This window comes from Thunnus albacares, chromosome 4 (genome assembly GCF_914725855.1).
Source record: "Thunnus albacares chromosome 4, fThuAlb1.1, whole genome shotgun sequence".
In the NCBI taxonomy this organism is placed as follows: Eukaryota; Metazoa; Chordata; class Actinopteri; order Scombriformes; family Scombridae; genus Thunnus; species Thunnus albacares.
In genome coordinates, this window is record NC_058109.1 from 940,301 (window position 1) to 963,580 (window position 23,280).

Genomic DNA, 23,280 nt, shown 5'->3' on the forward strand with positions numbered 1-23,280 from the left:
GTTTGAACCTCCTCTCATCTGTTTAGTCCTGTTTCCTCCTGACGGGACGTCACATGATGCAACATAAACTGTACCAGAGGGTTTCTGGGTAAATGTCCGTTACTGACACCTGGACTGCACATTACATTATATATAAATATAATATTTATATTTTTATTATTACATTATATTTCAAGGCAATGAGACTGTATAATACTAACATAATACTAACATAATACTAACATAATACTAACATAGTACCAACATAATACTAACATAATACTAACATAATACTAACATAATACTAACATAGTACTAACATAATACTAACATAATACTAACATAATACTAACATAATACTAACATAATACCAACATAGTACTAACATAATACTAACATAATACTAACATAATACTAACATAATACTAACATAATACCAACATAGTACTAACATAATACTAACATAATACTAACATAATACTAACATAATACTAACATAATACTAACATAATACTAACATAATACCAACATAGTACTAACATAATACTAACATAATACCAACATAATACTAACATAATACTAACATAATATTAACGTAATACTAACATAATACCAACATAGTACTAACATAATACTAACATAATACTAACATAATACTAACATAATATTAACATAATATTAACATAATACTAACATAATACCAACATAGTACTAACATAATACTAACATAATACTAACATAATACTAACATAATACTAACATAATACTAACATAATACTAACATAATACTAACATAATACCAACATAGTACTAACATAATACTAACATAATACTAACATAATACTAACATAATACTAACATAATACTAACATAATACCAACATAGTACTAACATAATACTAACATAATACCAACATAATACTAACATAATACTAACATAATATTAACGTAATACTAACATAATACCAACGTAATACTAACGTAATACTAACGTAATACTAACATAATACTGACACCAAGAAATCTAATGAGTTATAATTTGATCTCTAACAATTAGTTCATTGATATAAAATCAATCTGCAATGTAAAAAAATATATATATTTCTTTAGATGGTAAAAAATATTTCTTTTTTTTTAAAGTCTTCCACATATAAAAAAAACACTTTTACACACAAATACTCAACAGTACATGAATTTAAAATAAATAAATATAATTCATGTAAAAACTGAAGATAAGATCAGCAGAATTAAAATAAATCAAATTAATGGAAAAGCTGCTATAAAATACAGGAAAACAGAAGTAACATATATAACATGTATATAACATATATAACATGTGTATATACACATGTTATATATGTTATATACATGTTATATATATATATATATATATATATATATATATATATATATATATATATATATATATATATATATATATATATATATATAACATGTATACAACATATGTATGTTATATACAACATATGTATATAACAATCATTTGGTGGGACATTATCACTTCTGTTTTTTTAAAAAGTAAAGAAAGATGATGAGCGATGGACTCATTTGATAATCGATTAATGGTTTCGATCAAACATACCAAACATTTTCTGCTTCCAGCTTCTTAAATGTGATGATTGTTGTTTTTATTGGACATACATACATATATATATATTGTATTGTATATAATGTATCTTTAGATTGTGAAGTGTTGCTCGGACCCAACAAGCTAACTGAAGACTGTTGTTTATCATTTTTCAGACCAGACGATGAATCAGAAGCAGACGCAGCTGCTTAGATTTAAAGCCGTTTCATTGGTCCGTCTGAGTCATGTGATTCTTGTAGTTTCAGCAGAGCTGCAGCTCTTTACATTTATCATTACAACAAAAAATATCTTAACAGGTTTTTTTTTTTTACATATTTGTGGAAAAAGTGTTGGTTGTAAACAGGAAGTGAACAACTCCTCCCTCTATAATAACGTCACCTGACTTCCTGCTTTGCTGTCGTCATCATCAGTGCGGCTGCTGGAGGGCGCCGTCACTGACACGTAAACATGACGTCTAACTGCTAGTGATACTACAGACAATTGTTAGTGCCCGCCCACACAGATATTGGACCAATCAAATTCCAGCGCCGACATCGTCAGGTTGGACGCAGATATTGAGCGCTGCTGTTACTGCACAATCAGCAAGAAAATTTATTGTGATTTCAGTTTAAATATAAGAAGAATATAAATAAGAACAAACAGAGAGGAAACAAAAATCAATCTTTATTTCTGTTTACCATCAACAGCTGATCGACACACATGAAAACGTGATGAAACATTTCCAGGTCTCTTATTGTTTCTGTGACATAATGATGCACCATGGGAAGGAATCCTGCCTATTCTCAAGGCTTTGTTGGTTTGTGTGTGTGTGTGTGTGTGTGTGTGTGTGTGTGTGTGTGTGTGTGTGTGTGTGTGTGTGTGTGTGTTGGTGGAGGCACTCCAGTCCCCACAGCCCTCAATGTATTATGGATGAGACTGTGTGGAGTGTTTTTAGAGGCAAAAGAGAGGCTCAGATGGAAAAAGAGAATGATCCTCTCTCTCTCTCTCTCTCTCTCTCTCTCTCTCTCTCTCTCTCTCCCTCTCTCTCTCTCTCATTAACCTCCAGTCTCTCTGTTTTTTGCTGCAGATGTTTATTTACCCAAATAAAAGCTGCAAATCAGTGAAAGTGTTGTGCGTCCGAGGCTGCCGGCTCTGCTCCTCGGGGGGAGAAGAGCTGAGCTGCTTTCTCTCTCTTTTTTTTTTTTTCTGTGCTGCTGTTGTTGTTGTTGTTGTGGAACAACAGTAAATAGTACAGTTTGTAATGCAACAGCAACACATTCTGGCTTCAGCCTCCATTTCATTATTTCACTTCATTCAGTAGGTTTTTTGATCGTCGCAGCGCTTTAACAAACAGCTGCATGTCTGCAGACCGGCGCTCCGGTTCAGACATTCATGTTTCTGTCAGGATGAAACGTTATCATCCTGGTGATTGTCAGAGTCACTTCTTGGACAAAGGAAGTGAATTCACTCACTCAACTACAGTTACTGATGACACACAACCTGTCAACTGTCAAACATGTAGAAATAAGAATAAGAGTTTTAAAGGACGCCTGAAAGCTGCTGGTTCAGTGTTGATTATAGATCTACTGCAGCGTCACAGCAAAGCAAACAAATACATTTTAAATCTGAACAGAACGTGCACGAGTGAGAAATAAAAACAGCTGTTCTACATAAAATCTGCAGCCTGATTCATCGGTGAAACTGTCATCGCAGCGATCTTTAGATAAAGTCTTTGTCGTGTAGATTTTAGTTGTTTAAACTACGTTCTTACTGCAGAAGATCTGCAAATTAAAGACAATCAGAGGACTGAATGACCCGAGGTCGTAATCAAGAACAAACTGACCCCCCGGGGGGGGCGGCATGAGTAGGAGTCGGTGTCAATGAATGGAAGTCTGAAGCGTGGGAAAACAGACGACCTTTATACACATCCAGATACTCTGAACACACATGTAGTGATGGTGAGGAATATATTGTTACAGTCAGAGTGTGTGTGTGTGTTTATTAGCCTCGTAGCTCTGCTGTCAGTCCATTGCATCACCAGTTCTACCACCAACAATACCATTCACTACTGGAGACACAAACACACTGAGACACTGATAGAAAATGAGTCACGATGCAGACGGAGAACAGAAACGCTTCTCTGGAAGATCAGATCATCTGTGTCTCAACCTGGAGGCTTTTATTTCATCTCTCTTCAGGTAGTAATATTGTGAATATTTCACAGATCAGCAGTTTGCAGTGGAGGCTAGCAGGCAGCTAACAAGCTTTACACACCACACAAAACAATTTATTATCATATTATTGGAGCAGAACCTCTCAATCTTTCATGTTTTCAATTTCAACAAGTAGAATCACTGAGGATTATTCTCTGTGTGTGAGTAAACCTCCACACTTCAGTCTGCAGGAACTAATAAACAGATGAAGTGAAGATGAAGACGAGCAGCAGAGAGATGAAACTCATGTAGAAGAGCCGTCATTCCTGCCGGAGTCACGACTGCGTCAGGATGTCAGACTGTGTTTCCTCACTTCTGACTGATATTAAAACTGAAGCATCTGTAACCAGGTGACACATAAACACATGTAACACCTGTAACATCAGTACTGTAGTGTCACACCACCACCTCAAAAACACATTTTAACGTTGATTTACACAAGAAAACATCAGATTGAGTCATTTCAGTAAGTGTCCGTGTTGCAGTGACGGCGCCCTCTAGCAGCCGCAGTAATGATGACATCAGGTGACGTTATTATAGTGCTTACATACTCAGGAGGCGGACTTGATAACGATTTAATCCGGACCAGGAACTAAATTTAACTGCAACCTGACCCGGACCGCTGTCATCATTCAGCCGCCTGCGAGTCGCCACAGTCAGTAATTAAATGTTGTTGTCGGATGTTAAAAGCTCAAACTGGCCGATGCAAAAAAAAGGAAAGGTTGAAATAGAAAATGTGTTTAAATAGGAGACATATTCAGCACATGTCCAGCTCTATATTTATATTCTGGGGCTCTACTGGAATATCTTTGCATGATTTCCAGTTAAAAACTCCTTATTTATCTTCTACTGGTCCTTTATGCAGCCCCTCAGTTCAGCCTCTGTCTGAAACAGGCCGTTTTAGTTCCTGTCTCTTTAAGGCCCCGCCTCCTGATGAGCCCACTCTGTTCTGATTGGTCAGCTTCAGGAAGCTTCCTCCGGCTCCGGAGGCTACGTAAACAAACTATAGTAGCAGGATTTCACTTCTTCTTCTCCTTCTTTACTCAGAATGTCAACTTCTCAAATCCATCTGTACATGTTGGAGCTGAATCACATCTGAGATATGAGAGTGAACAACGTTAACAACAAAACAACAAAAAGCAGAATACGTCCGCTGTAAAGATGACTGGACTGAGGGAAACAGTGTCCATAATGACGGCTCCAAAGACTAATAACAGCATCATGTTTTCAGTCTCCAGAGAGTAGTTCTGTGTAAGGCGGACGCTACTGAGCATGTGCAGGAACACACTTCTGTTTACAGCTTCACCAGCTTGTTGTGCTGCAGATCACAACCTCTGGAAAAGATTTATAATGTTCATCCTCTCTCTTTGTTTCTTTCCCTGGTTCTTATTTTCATTATTTTATGCATGTTCTTAGTTTACGGTGAAGGTTTCTCTGTTTAGTCTGGTCTCTTCTCCTCTCAGTCTCTCCTCCATCTTCCTGCAGATATCATGTGTAGTGATTGTTATCTCTCACTGCAGATCAACATGGCAGCTCTCCAACAAGCCAATATCACAGCCCAGACTGGGCTGCACTCCAACGCTGAAAGAGGATCTGAGGGGGGGGGGGGGGGGGGGGAGGGGGTTGGAAAGACGAACCAAAAGCAATAAAGTGAGAGAGGAGAGAGAGGAGAGGGATAAAAGCAGCAGAGAGGAAGTTAAACGTAACAGAAGAGAACAAAAGTAGTTTGTTGGGATGTTTAGTGACAGTTTATTTCAGACAGACAGCGAGACTGAAGACATGAGAAGAGACAAATGATGATTAGGTCTTTATTGATCTTACTGGTGCAGTGAGACGGGAACGGGCTGATTGCTTATTTCTCGAGAACCACACATATATGTGTCAACTGATAAAAGTATCAATTAAAACAATAAGGATTCATTAAATTAAATGGTTTTAATCTGGACAGAGACTTCACCAGTGAGACTAAACTGAGGTTGAACTGTAGAAGCAGTTTACAGCCTTCTATTGGTTGATTCTGCTGCCAATCAAATGTATCTGCGCTCCTATTGGCTAGTTTTACTGCCTCTGCTTCTGTTTTCTCTCTTTCGGGTAGTTTAACCGAGCGGGGTGCTCGCCTTTGTCCTGCTCAGCAAATCAGAGCCCAGAAACCCCGCCCGGCTGTGATGTGACGGTGTTTATATCAAACAGACCTCACTGCTGGCTGTTTGCTTGTTTATTCAAAGCTCATTAAATGTTTCGCATGTTCAAAGAGCTTCACACTCGACGCTGCACTTCCTTTGGTCCTCAGCAGTACACGCGCCAAGCGTGAAGCCCAGAAGCCCCGCCCCACTGTGATGTGATGGTGTCTGTATCAAACAGCCCTGCTTGTTTGCTTGTTTATTCAAAGTTTTTTAATATTAAATGTGTTGCATGTCCAAATTGCACCAAAAGAGCATCTGTCTCCTCAGTAAATCACCCGCTGAGTGTTTGATGGTTGTTTATTTGTGCTTCAGAACAAAACCGCCGTGAAACAATCAGATAATAACGTGTTTCTGTCATTCACGGAGTCTCTCTCTCTGTCGCTCGCTCATGCTCTCACCCTCTCTCTCTCTCTTTTTCTCTTGTCTTTTTTAAAATAAGTCAGAAACTCACAACAAAGCCAAACTTTTAACTTTATCAAACAAAGCGAGATGTCATCGTCTCTTCTCTCTCGTGGCAGGTTGTACAGCTCTGATCATGACGTGCAGTAGCAGAGCCCAGAAGCCCCGCCCCGCTCGCTGATCGCTTGTTTATTCCAAGTTTATTAATATCGAACACGTTGAGTGACCAAATTGCACCAAATTCGAGACTGCGTTCCCTTGTGTCCCCAGCAACGCAGCCACCGAGTGTGAAGTCGATCAGATGAATGATTCTCAAGATATGTGAAGGACAAACATACATACAGACAGAGGTTCTTTGCTTTATATATAAAGATGTGTTTCAGCAGCCAGGAAGTGTGCTGACTGTCATTTTGTCTTTGAACTTCCTGTGTGGTGTTTTGTTCATTAACATCTGCTGCTTGTGATCAGTTTCACCTGCATTTTATCAAATATCAGTTTTATAAAATAACAAACAGAGTGAAGGACTCACAGCAGTCTGACAAACATCCACCCTAACCCCTAACCCTAAACCCTAACCCTAACCCCTAACCCTAACCCTAAACCCTAAATCTAAACCCTAACCCTAAACCCTAACCCTAACCCCTAACCCTAGCCCTAAGCCCTAAACCCTAAACCCTAACCCTAAACCCTAACCCTAACCCCTAAACCCTAACCCTAAACCCTAACCCTAAACCCTAAACCCTAACCCTAAACCCTAACCCTAACCCTAACCCCTAAACCCTAACCCTAAACCCTAACCCTAACCCCTAACCCTAAACCCTAAATCTAAACCCTAACCCTAAACCCTAACCCTAACCCCTAACCCTAGCCCTAAACCCTAAACCCTAACCCTAAACCCTAACCCTAACCCTAAACCCTAACCCTAAACCCTAACCCTAACCCTAACCCTAAACCCTAACCCTAAACCCTAACCCTAACCCCTAAACCCTAACCCTAAACCCTAACCCTAACCCTAAACCCTAACCCTAACCCCTAAACCCTAACCCTAAACCCTAACCCTAACCCCTAAACCCTAACCCTAAACCCTAACCCTAACCCTAAACCCTAACCCTAACCCCTAAACCCTAACCCTAAACCCTAACCCTAAACCCTAACCCTAACCCTAAACCCTAACCCTAAACCCTAACCCTAAATCTCTTAAAGTGATCATTTTAACCCAAACCATCATCTTTAAACCTAAGCAGACCTGAACCACAGCGTTGTTACATCATAAAACATCATTATTGATTAACGGTGATGTGTAACATTTCTGTTGGACACATAAAAGTTTCCAGGAATTGTTTATAGGTTGATTCACAGCTACATCATATCACAGCATGCTAAAAGCTACCACAAGACATTTATTTACATGAGAATGTTTGATGATGATGATTTATTACTGTAATTTATCTATCTGACTCAGTGTTTATCTCACTCCTCGTGCACTCATTTCATGAATTTAGACGTCACATCTGTCAGTAAAAACAGCGTTCCTCATCACAAAGAGCAGAGAACACATCAGATCAAGACTTAACAGACAAGAACAAACTTGAGAAAGTGAAGATTTATTACAGAAACATTGCATCATGACTGCTGTGAATAAACAGAACTGTGGGTTTTACTGCACGGCTAACATCCTGCAACAACAGTCCAGCTCTCAGGCTGCTGAATCTGTTTCTGGATTTGATAATCACTTTCACTCTAAATGACTCTCTGTGGCTCCCATTTATCAAACTGTCTGGAGTTGTATTGAGAGGTGGAGGAAGTAGACCTCTGTTGTTGTCCAGAAACTATTAAAAACATGTCAGTGAGTCTCATCACTGCACTGGGTGACATGTTCCTTCATCATGAAGAGTTTGGTCACGTTAGTTTGTTTAGAAACGGCTCCAGAGACTAATAACAGCATCATGTTTTCAGTCTCAGCAGAGTAGTTCTGTGTAAGACAGACGCTACTGAGCATGTGCAGGAACACGGTTCTGTTTACAGCTTCACCAGCTTGTTGTGCTGCAGATCACAAGCTAGCGAAGCTGTAAACAGAATCATGTTCCTGCACATGCTCAGTGGCAGGTTACTATCTTATCGCCATATTCTTACTCTTTGGCTCTGTCATCTGATGGAACCTGACCACCAACAGACTGTATGATAAGAACTGTTTTCTGTAGTCTTTATTCTTTATTTGGATTCCAATCAGCTGGTCTTCTCGGAGTCCACACAATAATAAAACCAATGATTTAAAATCACATTGATCAAAGTGCACATCGCTCAGAGAGTCTCTGAACACTTAACAAGTCAATAAGAATGAAAACAGAAGGAAGAAAAAAGAGGCACACGTTAACACAAGTAAAAGCACACACACATACACCCGCACTCACACACACATATATACCAGTAGTAATGTTAATATTACAACACAATTGAATGTAGATTGATGGACAGAAATTTCAATTTTCATCCATTTAAAATTAGATGTACAACACAAGAAATTGTGTAAAAAGTGAAGGTCTGAATCCAGTGTAGCTAGCGCCACCATGAGGTTCATATTTGTGTTTTTTTATTTTATTGGATGGATTATCATGAAATTAATTTGATACATTCATGTTGCCTCTGGATGAATCGCAATAACTGATCGATTTGATTGACTTTCCATCTGCTGCCATCTGGTCAACATTTTTAATTTGTCCAATAATTTGTTTTTAATATCTGCAAAACTAATGACAGTCAGCTAATTAGCAAATGTTAGCATGTTTAACATGAGGAAACATTATACCTAAACATCAACATGTTAGCATTGTGATTGTTGGTCACTGCTGTTTGAAATCTTTGTTTTTATTTTGAATATTTTATGTTGTTTTTCTTCTTGTTTGTCTTTTTATGTTTTACTGATACTGAAGACTAGCGACCATCTCATGGAAGCTAATAGGAATCAAATGAAGATTAAAGTATAAAGCACAGAAGGGCTGAAACTAATGATCTTTCAATTATCAAGTAATTTATTGATTATTTTCTCAATTAATTGATTAGTTTTTTGGTCCAAAAAATGTCAGAAAACTGTAAAAATGTTGATCAGTGTTTCCCAAAGTCTAAGATGACGTCATCAAATGTTTTGTTGTTTTGTCCACAAACCAAAGAAACCAGAAAATATTCACATTTAAGAAGCTGGAATCAGAGAATTAAACTTAAAACAATGAATCGATACAGACAGAGATTCTTTGCTTTATATATAAAGATGTGTTTCAGCAGCCAGGAAGTGTGCTGACTGTCATTTTGTCTTTGAACTTCCTGTGTGGTGTTTTGTTCATTATCATCTGCTGCTTGTGATCAGCTTCACCTGCATTTTATCAAATATCTGATCAGTTTTATAAAATAACAAACAGAGTGAAGGACTCACAGCAGTCTGACAAACATCCACCCTAAACCCTAAACCCTAAACCCTAACCCTAACCCTAAACCCTAAACCCTAACCCTAAACCCTAAACCCTAACCCCTAAGTCTCTTAAAGTGATCATTTTAACCCAAACCATCATCTTTAAACCTAAGCAGACCTGAACCACAGCGTTGTTACATCATAAAACATCATTATTGATTAACGGTGATGTGTAACATTTCTGTCGGACACATAAAAGTTTCCAGGAATTGTTTATAGGTTGATTCACAGCTACATCATATCACAGCATGCTAAAAGCTACCACAAGACATTTATTTACATGAGAATGTTTGATGATGATGATTTATTACTGTAATTTATCTATCTTAGTTAGATAATAATAGTTAGTTAGATAATAATAGTTAGTTATTAGACTTTAGAGCTGCAAAGATTAGCTGATTAGTTGATGGATAGAAAATGAATCACGTTCTGGTTTCCGTTGGCGACGCTGCAGCTGTAGAACACGTCCAGCAGTACGAGAAGAATCAGATAGTGTGTAATAAATAAACAAAGCTTGTCAGATTATTTGTGGCTGACAAACGTAATATGATCACAGTGACACACTTTATTATATTTCTCCTCTGACTTTAGTGGTTTATTTTGGGCCTTTCAGCGGTAACAGGATCTCTGTAGTGATTGGCAGATGTTGCCTGCAGGCGCCGTGTCGTTCAGTCCAGCATCAGCTTACACAGTGATGATGATGATGATGATGATGATGATGATCAGCTTGAGCACAGACTGCTGTTTTATTAGTTTATTCATGTTTACCAGAGTTTTACTTTACAAAGCAGTGACAAACAAAGTCTGAAGCAAACAATAAAAGAATAAATCAATGTGTAGATAAATTCTTCACAGATACACAACAGAAACTAAACAAAGACAACAAAATATAGATTTCAAACATTATTCTGACAATTTAAAAAGATTATTTTAATGTTCCATCAATCAAAATCTTCATCATTTTTACTTCCTGAATTGTACTTAACAGATGATTCATTCATCAGGCTTCAACATTTATCTCTTTCTTACTTTCCAGGAATAAAGAATGAGTTGTTTTGAGAACTTTAATGTTCATATTTTCTGAAAGGATTTTATCATCAGCAGATAGGTGATAGGTAATATAGCGTTCTATCAAATAATTATGTTTATCTTCCAACATTTGCAGGAACTAAAGGCTATTTAGATATTTGATAACAGATGGGTTAGCATCGTATCCGAGTGTTTCACCAACCAACAGTCACCACTAATAATAAACCCATCCAATAATGACACATACACAAAGACCAGTGGTATAAATACATACGCAGTACGTCACATTAACGTGTGTGTGTTTGTGTGTGTTTTCTGTCCACAGACACGGACTACATCAGCGAGGAGGAGAAGCAGAAGGTGGAGCTGATGTTGGCGTTTCTGACAGAAGAATCCAAACAGGCAGCAGCCAGCACAGCTGTAAGTCTGGAAACATCTACACACTTCCTGCTGATCTTCCAGATGTTTTCCTGCTCTTTTTTTATGCTGAAACATCACCAGCTGATGTGCTGAGTCAGTGTTGGTGGTGGTGAATACAGGATGTGTTGTGATGTTTTTGCACTGTGACAGCTTCGGGAATTAGAACAGCTCATGTTTCACACTTTTCTCAGACTGACAGTTAGTCTGCAGTCAGAGTACTAAAGCGTCTCTGAGAGGCTGAACTGCATCCCGAGTACGAGTCAGAGTTGAGTTCAGAGACATCGTGGGAAGAACAGTTCGTATACAGACTTGTTTAAAGCTCCGTGTGGAGTTCTGTTTAAATTCAGTGTTTCTTCTTGTGTTAAACAAACTTGTTGAATGAATTTTACATCCGTGTTTACAGCTTACACTCTTCAAATGTGGTTTAATTCAGACCAACATGCTGCTATCCAGCTCAAATAATCCTGTTAACTCACTAATCCAGGTGATGTAGTTCTTTGAAGGCAGTTTGAGGACTGATTAGTTGATCCTGGATGAAGTCGTCTGAGTAACAGTACGCTCCGAGTTTGAAATAAAGGCAAAATGAGTATGAGACTTGATATATGATTGAAGTGTTGGGAACCTCCCAGCATGCACTGGGGCAATAGATCCATAGACATAAGTCTTAATTTTATGTTGCTTCACAAAACATGAGAAGTCAAAGTTCACCAAAGTCAGACTCAACTGATTCACAATAATGAATCACAGCGGCTCTGTTCAAATTGATCGAATTTGCTGTTTGGAGAGTTGCTGAGACGTTTATGTAGCAGAGACTGTCGGTGAGAATCCAGTGTTGATACTTGAGATAAAAATATAAATATTTCAGTTTTTCAGTGCAGTAGAAACTTTATTTTAATTAGCCCAGTGATTTCAAATGGTATGTGCTTCTTCTCAGAGACATAACTCAGTCAAATTCAATTCAATTCAATTAATTTTTTATTTATATAGCACCAAATCATAAAAGTTATCTCAGGGCATTTTTCACATAGAGCAGGTCTACACTGAACTGAATTTGATCTGAACATACAGACATGAAACATATTTTTAAGTTGTCTGTGCATCCTGTTACGCTGCTAACAGCTGATTCACACTTTTACTGGAGACTATTTGACTAAATGTAAATGAGACGTCCTGTTTACGTTCTTCAAAGCATTATGGGAACTGTAGTTCAAAAACCTGAGAACATGATTATCCCCAAAATCAAAGTCAGACAAGGAACAAAAAATAATAACAGCAGGGACAAAATCCATGAATATGAACTTTTTTCAATATTTTATGACATCGCTGGTGCTCAGCATCTCTCCTCTTTCTTTCATAAACACATCAGCAGACAAACAGACAAAAAAACATTGTGATCACAGTTGAAGCTGAAGCCTCATATCAGCTTCACATCAGCTGTTAAATGACTGTGTGGACACACTGTGGATTTTATCCTCCATCACTTCCATTGAAAACACATTTAAAGGATCTTTTAATATCCAGTATGAACAGGAGGAATGATTACAGACACCTGACTGCTGGTTTAAAGACAGACTGGAAACACTGGGAACCGTCCTTTAAGTAACAAATCGGAGAGGTTTCAGGAAACGAAGTTGAAAATGTCGCTGCCTGATGAAGTCGTCAGTTTGGACACGCTGATCCTGTCGTCCTTGAGGGTGAACCTGCGGAGCTTGACGGACCGGAGGAAGCCATTTCCTGCTCCTCTCCGCAGAAACCTGATCCCGTAGACTCCACCACCACAGAGCTGAACCGGCCAGAGAAAAGATTTATTATTGATGAGGAACAAAGAGAGGGAGGAGGAGAGAAGAGAGTGGTTTTGTAAATCACTTTTCTGCTTCATCATGCTTCAAGGACCAGTTTATCAAACCAGTACAATAACTTGTACAACAATATTATTAAAGCTATAGTGCAGAACTTTTACATATAAACGAACGTCCGTTACATTCAAACCCTTGCCGAACGAGTTCACACAATGCTGATGAAGTCTATCACCACCAGATAAATCTCTCTGTATTTCACAGTACACAGAGTTTTTAATCTCATGTTGGGTTTGACGTTCCTGCTCCAGCGAGATGAATGAATACTGAGCACCAGAGACGTCCACCAGCTGAGCCAGTTAAGTTCCAGTTAGCTCTCTGCTAACTTCGATGTGGGTAAAATAATTTAATCATCCAGTTCTTTGAGACTTTCCAAATGTTATCAGACCGAATGGACAGAGAAAGGAGAGAAAGGAGTCATTTCGTGGGGGTCGTGTGTTCTTTAGATGTAGCAATTATATATCTGTCAACATACCATGCAGTGATTGACTGCCAATATAAAGATTCATATTGATTCAGTAATTATAGGCTATCAACATAGCAGTATTATTAAATATTGAATGTATTGATTTATTCTGTCAGTGTAGCAATATTTATTGATTGATTCATAAACAAATATAGCCTATACCTCATTGATTCTTAGAAAAGAGTCAAAACAAGTGCTATGGCGGAAAAGCAGTTCATATACAAAGTAAATCACAGCAAAATCTTTATATTTACATAATGTCCATGTTTATAAAAAGCAATAAAGCAGCATATGGTCATTTTTGGAATTTCATTGGCTATTTGAAGCATCAGTCATCTGCAGAATCTGTTCCTATTGGCTCAGTCTTTACACGAAAGGGGAGAGGGGAAGGCACCTCCTTCCAGCGCGGACTCTCGTTGGGTATAGCAGGCGGGGACATGGAAGCTCCTATTGGGTCAAGTGAGGTGTCAATTGAAAGGTCAGAGTGCAGCCACTATTTTTATACCAAGATGTAGCTAATGTTTACATGCTAATGTGAGTTATGCAATACCATTACCAGGTGTCCCGTAAATTCTCACATTTTCTGTAAATACTACGTGTAAGATACCGAGTGTGTCAGAGTCACCGCTGAGTCATGATGCTTTATTGGCACTTAGCCTATAGCTAACTATGCTAACATTGATGCTGTATGGCACTTAGCCTACAGCTAACTATGCTAGCATTGATGCTTTATTGGCACTTAGCCTACAGCTAACTATGCTAGCATTGATGCTTTATTGGCACTTAGCCTACAGCTAACTCTGCTAACATTGATGCTTTATTGGGACTTAGCCTACAGCTAACTCTGCTAACATTGATGCTTTTTGGCACTTAGCCTACAGCTAACTGTGCCAGCATTGATGCTTTATCGGCACTTAGCTTACAGCTAATTGTGCTCGCATTGATGCTTTATTGGCACTTAGCCTACAGCTAACTGTGCTAGCATTGATGCTTTATTGGCACTTAGCCTACAGATAACTGTGCTAGAATTGATGCTTTATTGGCACTTAGCCTACAGCTAACTGTGCTAGAATTGATGCTTTATTGGCGCTTAACCTACAGCTAACTCTGCTAGCATTGATACTTTATTAGCACTTAGCCTACAGCTAACTCTGCTAACATTGATGCAGTACAGTAACTTTGGAGGAACACTGAGGCTAACCATGGAAACCTACAGAAGTTGCATAGAGCACAACTCACAACAATACATTACACTGTTTTTTTAACATTTCATTGATATAGCTACTATTAAAACAACTAAACATGAAATGCCTTATTTAATTACTATAAACTAAACAAGTCACAGTCACGTTGTCACCACTATGTATGCTTCTTGAAAGCAACCGTGGGCATGTCTCGCATCCTCTACGGTTTTTAGTGCAGACTAAAAAAATCCCCAACATGTTATTTCCTGTCCTGAGAACAGAGCCTGCACCTGAACCGTCCCCTCAGAGGAGACCTCCAGCCAGACCCTCTCGTGTGAGGAGAGGAAAAGAAAGAGAGTAATGGAAAGAGAATAACAGCCTGAGGTCCACTTCCACAAACCCACTAATGGGTGCCTTGCAGAGAGGAAATGCTCTCTGCTCCCTGCTCGTACTTGAAAAAGGAAATGACATTCTCTCTAATGTAAGCATTTGTCACATGAGTGGAAAGTCCAATCACTCTGAGTAAGAAGCAGTTAATGGTTTTGAGTTTGCAGTCATTTTATTCTTGAATAGAGACCAGTGAATCTGAATTAAACTCTATTTTCCTTCATTTTGTTTTTGCATTGATTTGGCTGTGTGGTTTAGAGCTGAAACTAACAATTACTTTCATTATTGATTAAAAAGGACACATATTCTGCACATTTCCAGGTGTATATTTATATTCTGGAGCTCTACTGGAATATCTTTGCATGATTTCCAGTTAAAAACTCCTTATTTATCTTCTACTGGTCCTTTATGCAGCCCCTCAGTTCAGCCTCTGTCTGAAACAGGCCGTTTTAGCTCCTGTCTCTTTAAGGCCCGCCTCCTGATGAGCCCACTCTGTTCTGATTGGTCAGCTTCAGGAAGCTTCCTCCGGCTCCGGAGGCTACGTAAACAAACTATAGTAGCAGGATTTCACTTCTCAAATCCATCCGTACATGTTGGAGCTGAATCAGATCTGCATTAGTGTTTAATAGGACAGATGTTTATGAGTACATGTGATGAGCCGACATATTACTAGAACAAAAGTCATAATAATACAAGAAGAAAAAGTTGTAAAAATATTACTTGAAAAAATACAAACATTTTAAGAAGAAAAGTTGTAACATTACATGAAAAATTTGGCAAACTACCAGAAAAATTACAATATTACGAGAAAACATCAGAGTAATACGAGAAAAAAGTCGCCTGACTTTTGACTTGCAGGCTTGACTTGTTTTCTACATACGTTCACCTCAAGTCTCTGAACTTCGGCCATGTTTAACATCTGACATCAGAACAGGAAATAAATAACAGAAATGATTTTTACCCTTTAAGGTGTTGATTGAAGATGATGTCCTCAAACGTCTTGTTTTGTCTGATCAACAGTCCAACATCTAAACATATTCAGTTTATATAAAACACAGAAAAGCTTCAAATCAACACATTTGAGAAACTGCAACCAGCAATAAAAGTTGACATAAATGTTTATAGAGAGACGGAGCGAACCAGCCGTCCCTCTCCTCATCTGACTGTTAAACATTTATCAGTGGAACTAAAAGAGTTCCTCCATTTTTCATGACAATCCATCGACCTTTTATCATGCGAGGGAAGAAGAGACGGAGGGTCTGTATTAGTGTGTGATTGAAGGGAACATGTCAGTAAAGTAAAAACTCTTGCAGACATTCCTAAAAGAATACTTTCAGGAAGAATACTAGAGTACATTTTTTTAAACAATATATTTGGGAAATTAGTTCAGCTTTTCTTTCATCGGTCTTTGTGTTCTTGGAGTTTACTTTCATGATGTCAGACCACTGCTGTCAGACATTTACATCTGACTAAACAGTAAATGAACTGTACTTGTATTATTACGCCTTTATAGTCTTCCAAACTGTTTTTACACACATTCATGTGCTGAAACTACCCGTTCACACACATTCACACACTGATGTCACAGCCATCAGGAGCAATCAGGGTTCAGTATCTTGTCCAAAGACACTTCACTATGTGGACTGGAGGAACCAGGATTAGTGGATGACCTGCTCTACCTCCTGAACCACAGATGTTTAGCCTGCGAGCCTCCGGGACTTATGGGTAACGACATTTGTTAAAGGCTGTTAAAACATAAATATTGAACCAACAAAGATATTTCAGAAAATTCCTGTCGTTTTCTAAAGCGAGTCACATCATACTGTATTTCATGTATGTACTGGATTTTTACCTATAATTAGAGTTACACATGTTAACCAGAGAATGAAGAAACAACGTTTAAGCAATGAAAGGAGATGAAATCCAAGGCTTAAGTCTCAGAAGTGTCTGTAGTCGTGTTTCCATCAACGTATTTTTATGAGCATTAGAAAAGTTTCAAGGAAACAGCAAAATTTAAAAAAAAAACTTCCTCAGTGTCACAAAAAAGTTTTTATGCTTTCTGAGGTTGTTTTTGACTTAATGTGCTGAATGTGAAACGCTCACATGACTGATCAGCTGTTTCTGCCGTCAACATGAAACACACATGACGTAGTCTAGACCACCAACTTCTGATGAAACTATGCTTAGCGTAGCCTCGTTTATTCGCTCCAAGCCAGTTGATTTTCACACAGAGTGTAATTTCTCTAATCTACCTGGGTCTTCAGGTGCAGTAGAAACACAAACAGGAATGAGGTTAGTTCCTTTGGTTCTGTAGTTCCTGGAACTTTTTGTTAGTAATGAAAGAGATGTGATGTTTAGTAGTGAACAGTTGTTTTGTCGGATCAACAGTCCAAAATCTAAAGATAATCAGTTTACTGTCATGTGTGACACAGAAAAGCTTCAGATCATCACATTTAAGAAGCTGGAACCAGCAAATTTATGGTATTTTTCCTTAAAAAGATCATGATGATTTGAGTATTAAACTAGTCCATCCATGAATCGACTAGTTGTGCAGCTCTACATGTGTTAATGGAAAGAGGAGTCTGGCTGTGTGGACGGGAGCTGGTCCTGTACGTGTCCCTGCAGATGCCACCCTCAGCTGTTGTTAAATCATTAGGCTGTTTGAAAAGCTGTCCGGCTGGTCTGGTGCTGCCGTCTGATGGCTCTCCTTCTCTCAATGTTTCCATAAACCCAGCCGACACTTTTCTTGTTTGCTTACGTTTGCCAAGACAACAGTTTGAGATGTCCGGGCAACCGGATCCACAGAGCCTGGAGAGAGAGAGCCTGGAGAGAGAGCCGGGCTCTAAAGCTGCGAGGGTTCTGCTCTAAACAGAGGAAGAGAGGGGATTATATGTGTTTGTACGTGTTGTAAAACAAGCAGCAGTCAGCTGGTGTCTGATGATTTTCAGTGTGTCGACCTTTCTGATAAATGTGTTGATCTTTACAGCTGAGAGCGACTCGGGTTCAGACTGCATCAATTAACATCAATACTTATTAACCCTCATCCTTTAAATTCAGTTTGAAATGTTGGTCACAATGTTTGACCTACACTGGGATTCAATTTAAGACTAAAATGAATATATTTTGTGCATAAAGATAAAATTGTTAGTGCAGCTTGTAGAGCACTACGCCGGGTAAAAACACATCTTTTTATTACATGTTAAAACGTTGGAAGGAGTCTGGTGTTGCAGTGTGTACGAGGAGAATGAAGCTTTAACAAAATCTTATATCTAAGAGACATTTTACACTGAAAGGCTGCAGATGGTTTCTCTCTGCTGATTCAGCTGCTGGAAGATGCACAGAGAGCTTCTTATCACTGACAAAAATACTAAATATGAATTTCAAATGTCTAAATAGCAGAATTCACTGCAGGGCTGTTGTCATTAAACTGGATGCATGATGCCTGTCACACCTCGTCCTTTCACTCAGCAGGAGCATTTGGCCTTTTCCCTAAATGTGCTGTCAGGTCTGAATATCGCTGTAATGTACAGTAACAGTCTCCCGTCAGTGAACTGATAGATGGAGACGGAGACGTGCATGTGTCGGCTGTTGTGTGTGACGGTTCACAGTCAGAAGGCCATTAGTGAAGCGTCAGCTCTGATTTTCACCTCCTGTTCAGAGCAGCGTTCAGGTTTCATCACCTCCACATCTCAACATGACACCAGAAAAACAGGTTTTAACGTGTTCAGTCACCTCCTGATACTCCACTGTTAACTACATCCTTTATGTCTCTTCTTCTCAGACGTGTAACATGTTGAGTCCTAAACTAGAACTTTACATTCCTGCTACTTTAAACTTCCACTACTCTGTATGTCAGAGGGACCTTTAGTCCAAAAACTGAAAACAGATTTGTGTAGTTTAGCTGCATGAAGCTGATAATTACATACAGTAAGAAGGGTTCCAGTGGTGGAAAGTATATTTACTCAGGTACTGTATAATGTTGAGGTATTTGTACTTTACTTGAGTATTTCCATGTGATGCTACTTTCTACATTTCAGAGGGAAATATTGTACTTTCTACTCCACTACATTTATTTGACAGCTTTAGTTACTTTTCAGATGAAGATTTGACACAATGGATAATATAACAAGCTTTTAAAATACAACACATTGTTAAAGATGAAACCAGTGGTTTCCAACCTTTTTGTCTTTTGACGTCTTACAAAAAGCAGTGTGTAGTCGGGGTCACATTTCACATGTCTATGAGTTGTTAACAGCTCCACCAAATAGTGATTTTTCCCTCTAAACTTCTCACATGCTTTCATTTCAATAAATGTTCAAATGATCCAATATTTCAGCAAAAATCAAAGATTAGAGAAAAAGTCCAAAAACTGAAAACAGATTTGTGTATCAGAACTTTGTTTTTTCTTCTTTCCTCTCCCATTAATCATCTCACCACCCCTCAGATTTATCTGCTGACCCTTTGGAGGGCCCCGACCCCTAGGTTGGGAACCACTGGACTAAACTAGCTAACTGTATATAAAGTAGTGTAAACTAGCTCCACCTCCAGCAGCTACAACAGTAACATGCTGCTCTAACACTGATGCTTCACTATTAATAATCTAATGATGTCATATATAATAATATATCAGTCAGAGGGACCAAACCACTACTTTTACTGCAATACTTTAACTACATCAAGCTCATAATACTTATGTACTTTTACTGCAATACTTTAACTACATCAAGCTCATAATACTTATGTACTTTTACTGCAATACTTTAACTACATCAAGTTCATAATACTTATGTACTTTTACTGTAATACTTTAACTACATCAAGCTCATAATACTTATGTACTTTTACTGCAATACTTTAACTACATCAAGCTCATAATACTTATGTACTTTTACTGCAATACTTTAACTACATCAAGCTCATAATACTTATGTACTTTTACTGCAATACTTTAACTACATCAAGCTCATAATACTTATGTACTTTGCAGAAATTTTACTTACAGTTGAGTATTTTTACATTGTTGTATTTGTATTTTTACTCAAGTAAAGGATCTGCGTACTTCTTCCACCACTGTAGGGTTTTAAATGCGCACCATGTTAGACACTAGAAGATGGTTTTTAATCCCATTTACATTTATATGCTGCGGTGGTGGACGACAGTCCTTCCAAAGCTATCAGTCCTGAGATCCTGAGTCACTACTCTGCTCAAACAATCTCATTTTCTCCTTATCTCCACAACCAGGAGAGGAAGTGAGCCCTGACTCTGCAGATCCACATGACCTTTCATTATCACACTGTACCGCAGTGTGTGTGTGTGTGTGTGTGTGGGTCTGTCATAGGCTACTTTTGGGGACAAATCTCAGTCCCGTTGATCAGCGACAGCTTGTATAATTGGGGACAAAAGCTGTGGCCCCAATTGGGAAAAAGCTGATTTTTAGGTTAGTGGTTACGGATAGGTTAAGTCTCCAGGAAATTAATGCAAGTCTGTGTTATGTCCCCAAAAGTGAGTGTGTGTGTGTGTGTGTGTGTGTGAGTTTCATGTTTTCTATGAAAGTCAAGAAGGATTAGTTTTAAGAAACGGACTTTAATCTGAAACTGGACTGTCTGGAATATGAAGGAATATGGGAAAAACGCTTATTCATGATCTTGCTGTGAGTCAGGTGTTCAGATTGATTCCTCTCTCATGTCTGTACACTAAATATGAAGCTACAGCGACTAGCCAGTTAGCATAGATTAGCATAAAGAACAGCTAGCCTTGCTCTGCCGCAAGGTAAAAATTGTGAATTGTTGTTTTAACACTTTGGTTTTTTCATGGATCAAACAAATGAGATGTAACAAGGTTCTGCAGGTGGACTCTTACCTGTAGATAGAGGCAGGCTAGCTGTTTCACCTTAGAGATTGTCCCTGTCATAAACGTCTTAATGGGAACATGTTTATTAGAGATAGACTGGAACATCCCGTACCAGTTCAACATCCTGAATCAGACTCTGCTAAGATCCCTGTAATACAAATCATGTAGGAAAGCCTGCTCTGCAAAGCTTTTAAAATATCTTTTAATAATGATATCAGTTTTATCTTGTGGACTTTTATATTCCTGACAGGAATACTTGAGGTGTATTTATGTATTTGACATGATTAAATCAAGCGAGGTAGATTTATTTTGTGCTTTAGGATTTGGTCTTGTTGGTGCATTAATGAGTTCCTCAAGGTTTAAGGAGTTACACAGGTCTTTAAAACAGTCTGTTGTCCATGTCCCAGTCCCAGTTTACATCACTCATAAGGACAAATTCAGAATCCTTTAATTCATGTGAAATATCTGAAATAGATTTGAAAGCGTCCTTTGAGGCAGACGGGGGTCTATAGCAGATACACCCGCTTTGATGGCCAGGACCTCAAACTGTTTAGCTTTAGTAATTAACAGAGTTACAGAGATAATTATCTTGGATTTGACAAACATGGCAACCCCACCTCCTTTACCTGCCTGATCAGTTCTATAGACTGTGTAACCAGCAATGAAAATTAAGTCATCAGTGACTAATTTGTTGAACCAAGTTTCGGATGGAACCATTATGTGTGAGCGTTGGTTGTATTTGCTCAGATCTCGATCATAACCATTTTAGGAACAAGACTTCTAACATTTAAGTGTATAAGGCCTGTTCTATTTTTAATCGAGTGGGTAAACATTGCACAGAGGTGGTCGGCCCGGCGTTGGGCTGAACATTTCCAGATAACATCACTAAAAGCATAACCATATACTGCAATTTCAGTTTGACAGGAAATGATTTACGAGGACCGCCGTCGCCTACAAACTGCCAGAAAGAGTCCTCCGAGATGATAAAATAGTCCTCTAACAGCATTAGACTCTGAAGATAGAGGATCTTGTTGACTTGAACTTGAAAATGGGAAATCTCCAGTTGATGAAGTGGACTGATTGATGATAAGACTAAACAGTCCTCGTCTGGAGTGTAACAAGGTGAATTCACTCTCCCTGTTGTGCCCATTTAGTTCATTTAATCCAAAGTTACACTGAATAAGCGTCAGGAACATAAAGAAATACATGATGCCAATTTAAATGCTGTTGTGTTGAGAACAAACCAGGTGGAGGTGGTCAGATCTGTAGACCAGGAGGAACACAGTCAGTCCACCTCAGCCAGGGTCCTGATATTCACAGTCAGCGTGCTACGAGGCAGCAGGAGGGGGGTCTTTAATTCAGGGTGGAAATAAAGCAGGTAATCCACTGTGAGTGCAGATAGGATAGTTAGAGTCTACCACCGAACCACTTAGAGGATCTGTAGAGTGCTGCTCTGGTCCCCCTTTGGTGCTGTGCTCCAGCAGGTGGATTCCAGGTGAGTCTGGGCCTCAAAAAGTCCAGATTTAGAGTTCTGTGGCAATAAAAACAACATCTAATAAAAATGTATCATCTAGAGATCCCAGACTGAAGGGAAGATGTTCTTGGAACAAATGACATAAAATATCACACATACAAACATAAAAACTGAGAGTTCAGGTACTGAGCATGGAAGAGCTGGATACTGGACTAAAAATGGCGCCCCTTCAGTCCTATAGGAACTGCTCGCCTGGTGCATACGCCAAAAAAAGTTTCTTGCTTCCAGGTTTGCCTCCGTAGTGTTTCCCCTGCTGGCCCCGCCCACGAGTTCCCGCTTGGCCCATAGACTTTACATTGTGATGACATCACGGATTTTAATACACTTTTCTCGGCTTGAGGAAAGTTTTACAAACATAAAACCTTCATGGATCAAAAGTTCATAACAGAAAGAGTCATAATTGACGTTGTTTGCAGTTCGAGGCGTCCTGTCAACAGGCGTCTCTTCTACGATGGTGGTCTATGGGGGAAATCCTCTTTGGGCTGCAGGAGGATTTTTCTCTGCAATACCGCGAGTGACCACTGGGGAAAAATTAGCTGTAAGGCAGAGCGGCGGCGCCCTATCAGCTCTTATTATACATCCATGGTACTGACACACAGACAACGGACTGACTCGGCTGCCATCTTGGACTGTTTGGTTACTGAACATAGAAACTCAGGACTCTCCTGGATAATGTAATGAGAAGTTATATAAGTGACAGAAATTATTGTAAAATCAGTTTTCTTAACAG

At 38.8% G+C, this 23,280-nt stretch overlaps 2 protein-coding genes across 4 annotated transcripts in view; both read left to right on the forward strand.

Moving 5' to 3' along the window:
* LOC122981346 (nuclear factor 7, ovary-like) overlaps positions 1–23,280 on the forward strand; it is a 504,535-nt gene that overhangs the window by 446,162 nt on the left and 35,093 nt on the right. The window lies entirely within an intron of this gene.
* LOC122981338 (E3 ubiquitin-protein ligase RNF123) overlaps positions 1–23,280 on the forward strand; it is a 147,791-nt gene that overhangs the window by 115,529 nt on the left and 8,982 nt on the right. For all 3 annotated transcript variants that reach the window (XM_044350020.1, XM_044350021.1, XM_044350023.1), the window contains one exon: positions 11,179–11,273. In XM_044350020.1, the coding sequence (XP_044205955.1) occupies positions 11,179–11,273 (95 nt within the window). The remainder of the gene's footprint in view (positions 1–11,178; positions 11,274–23,280) is intronic.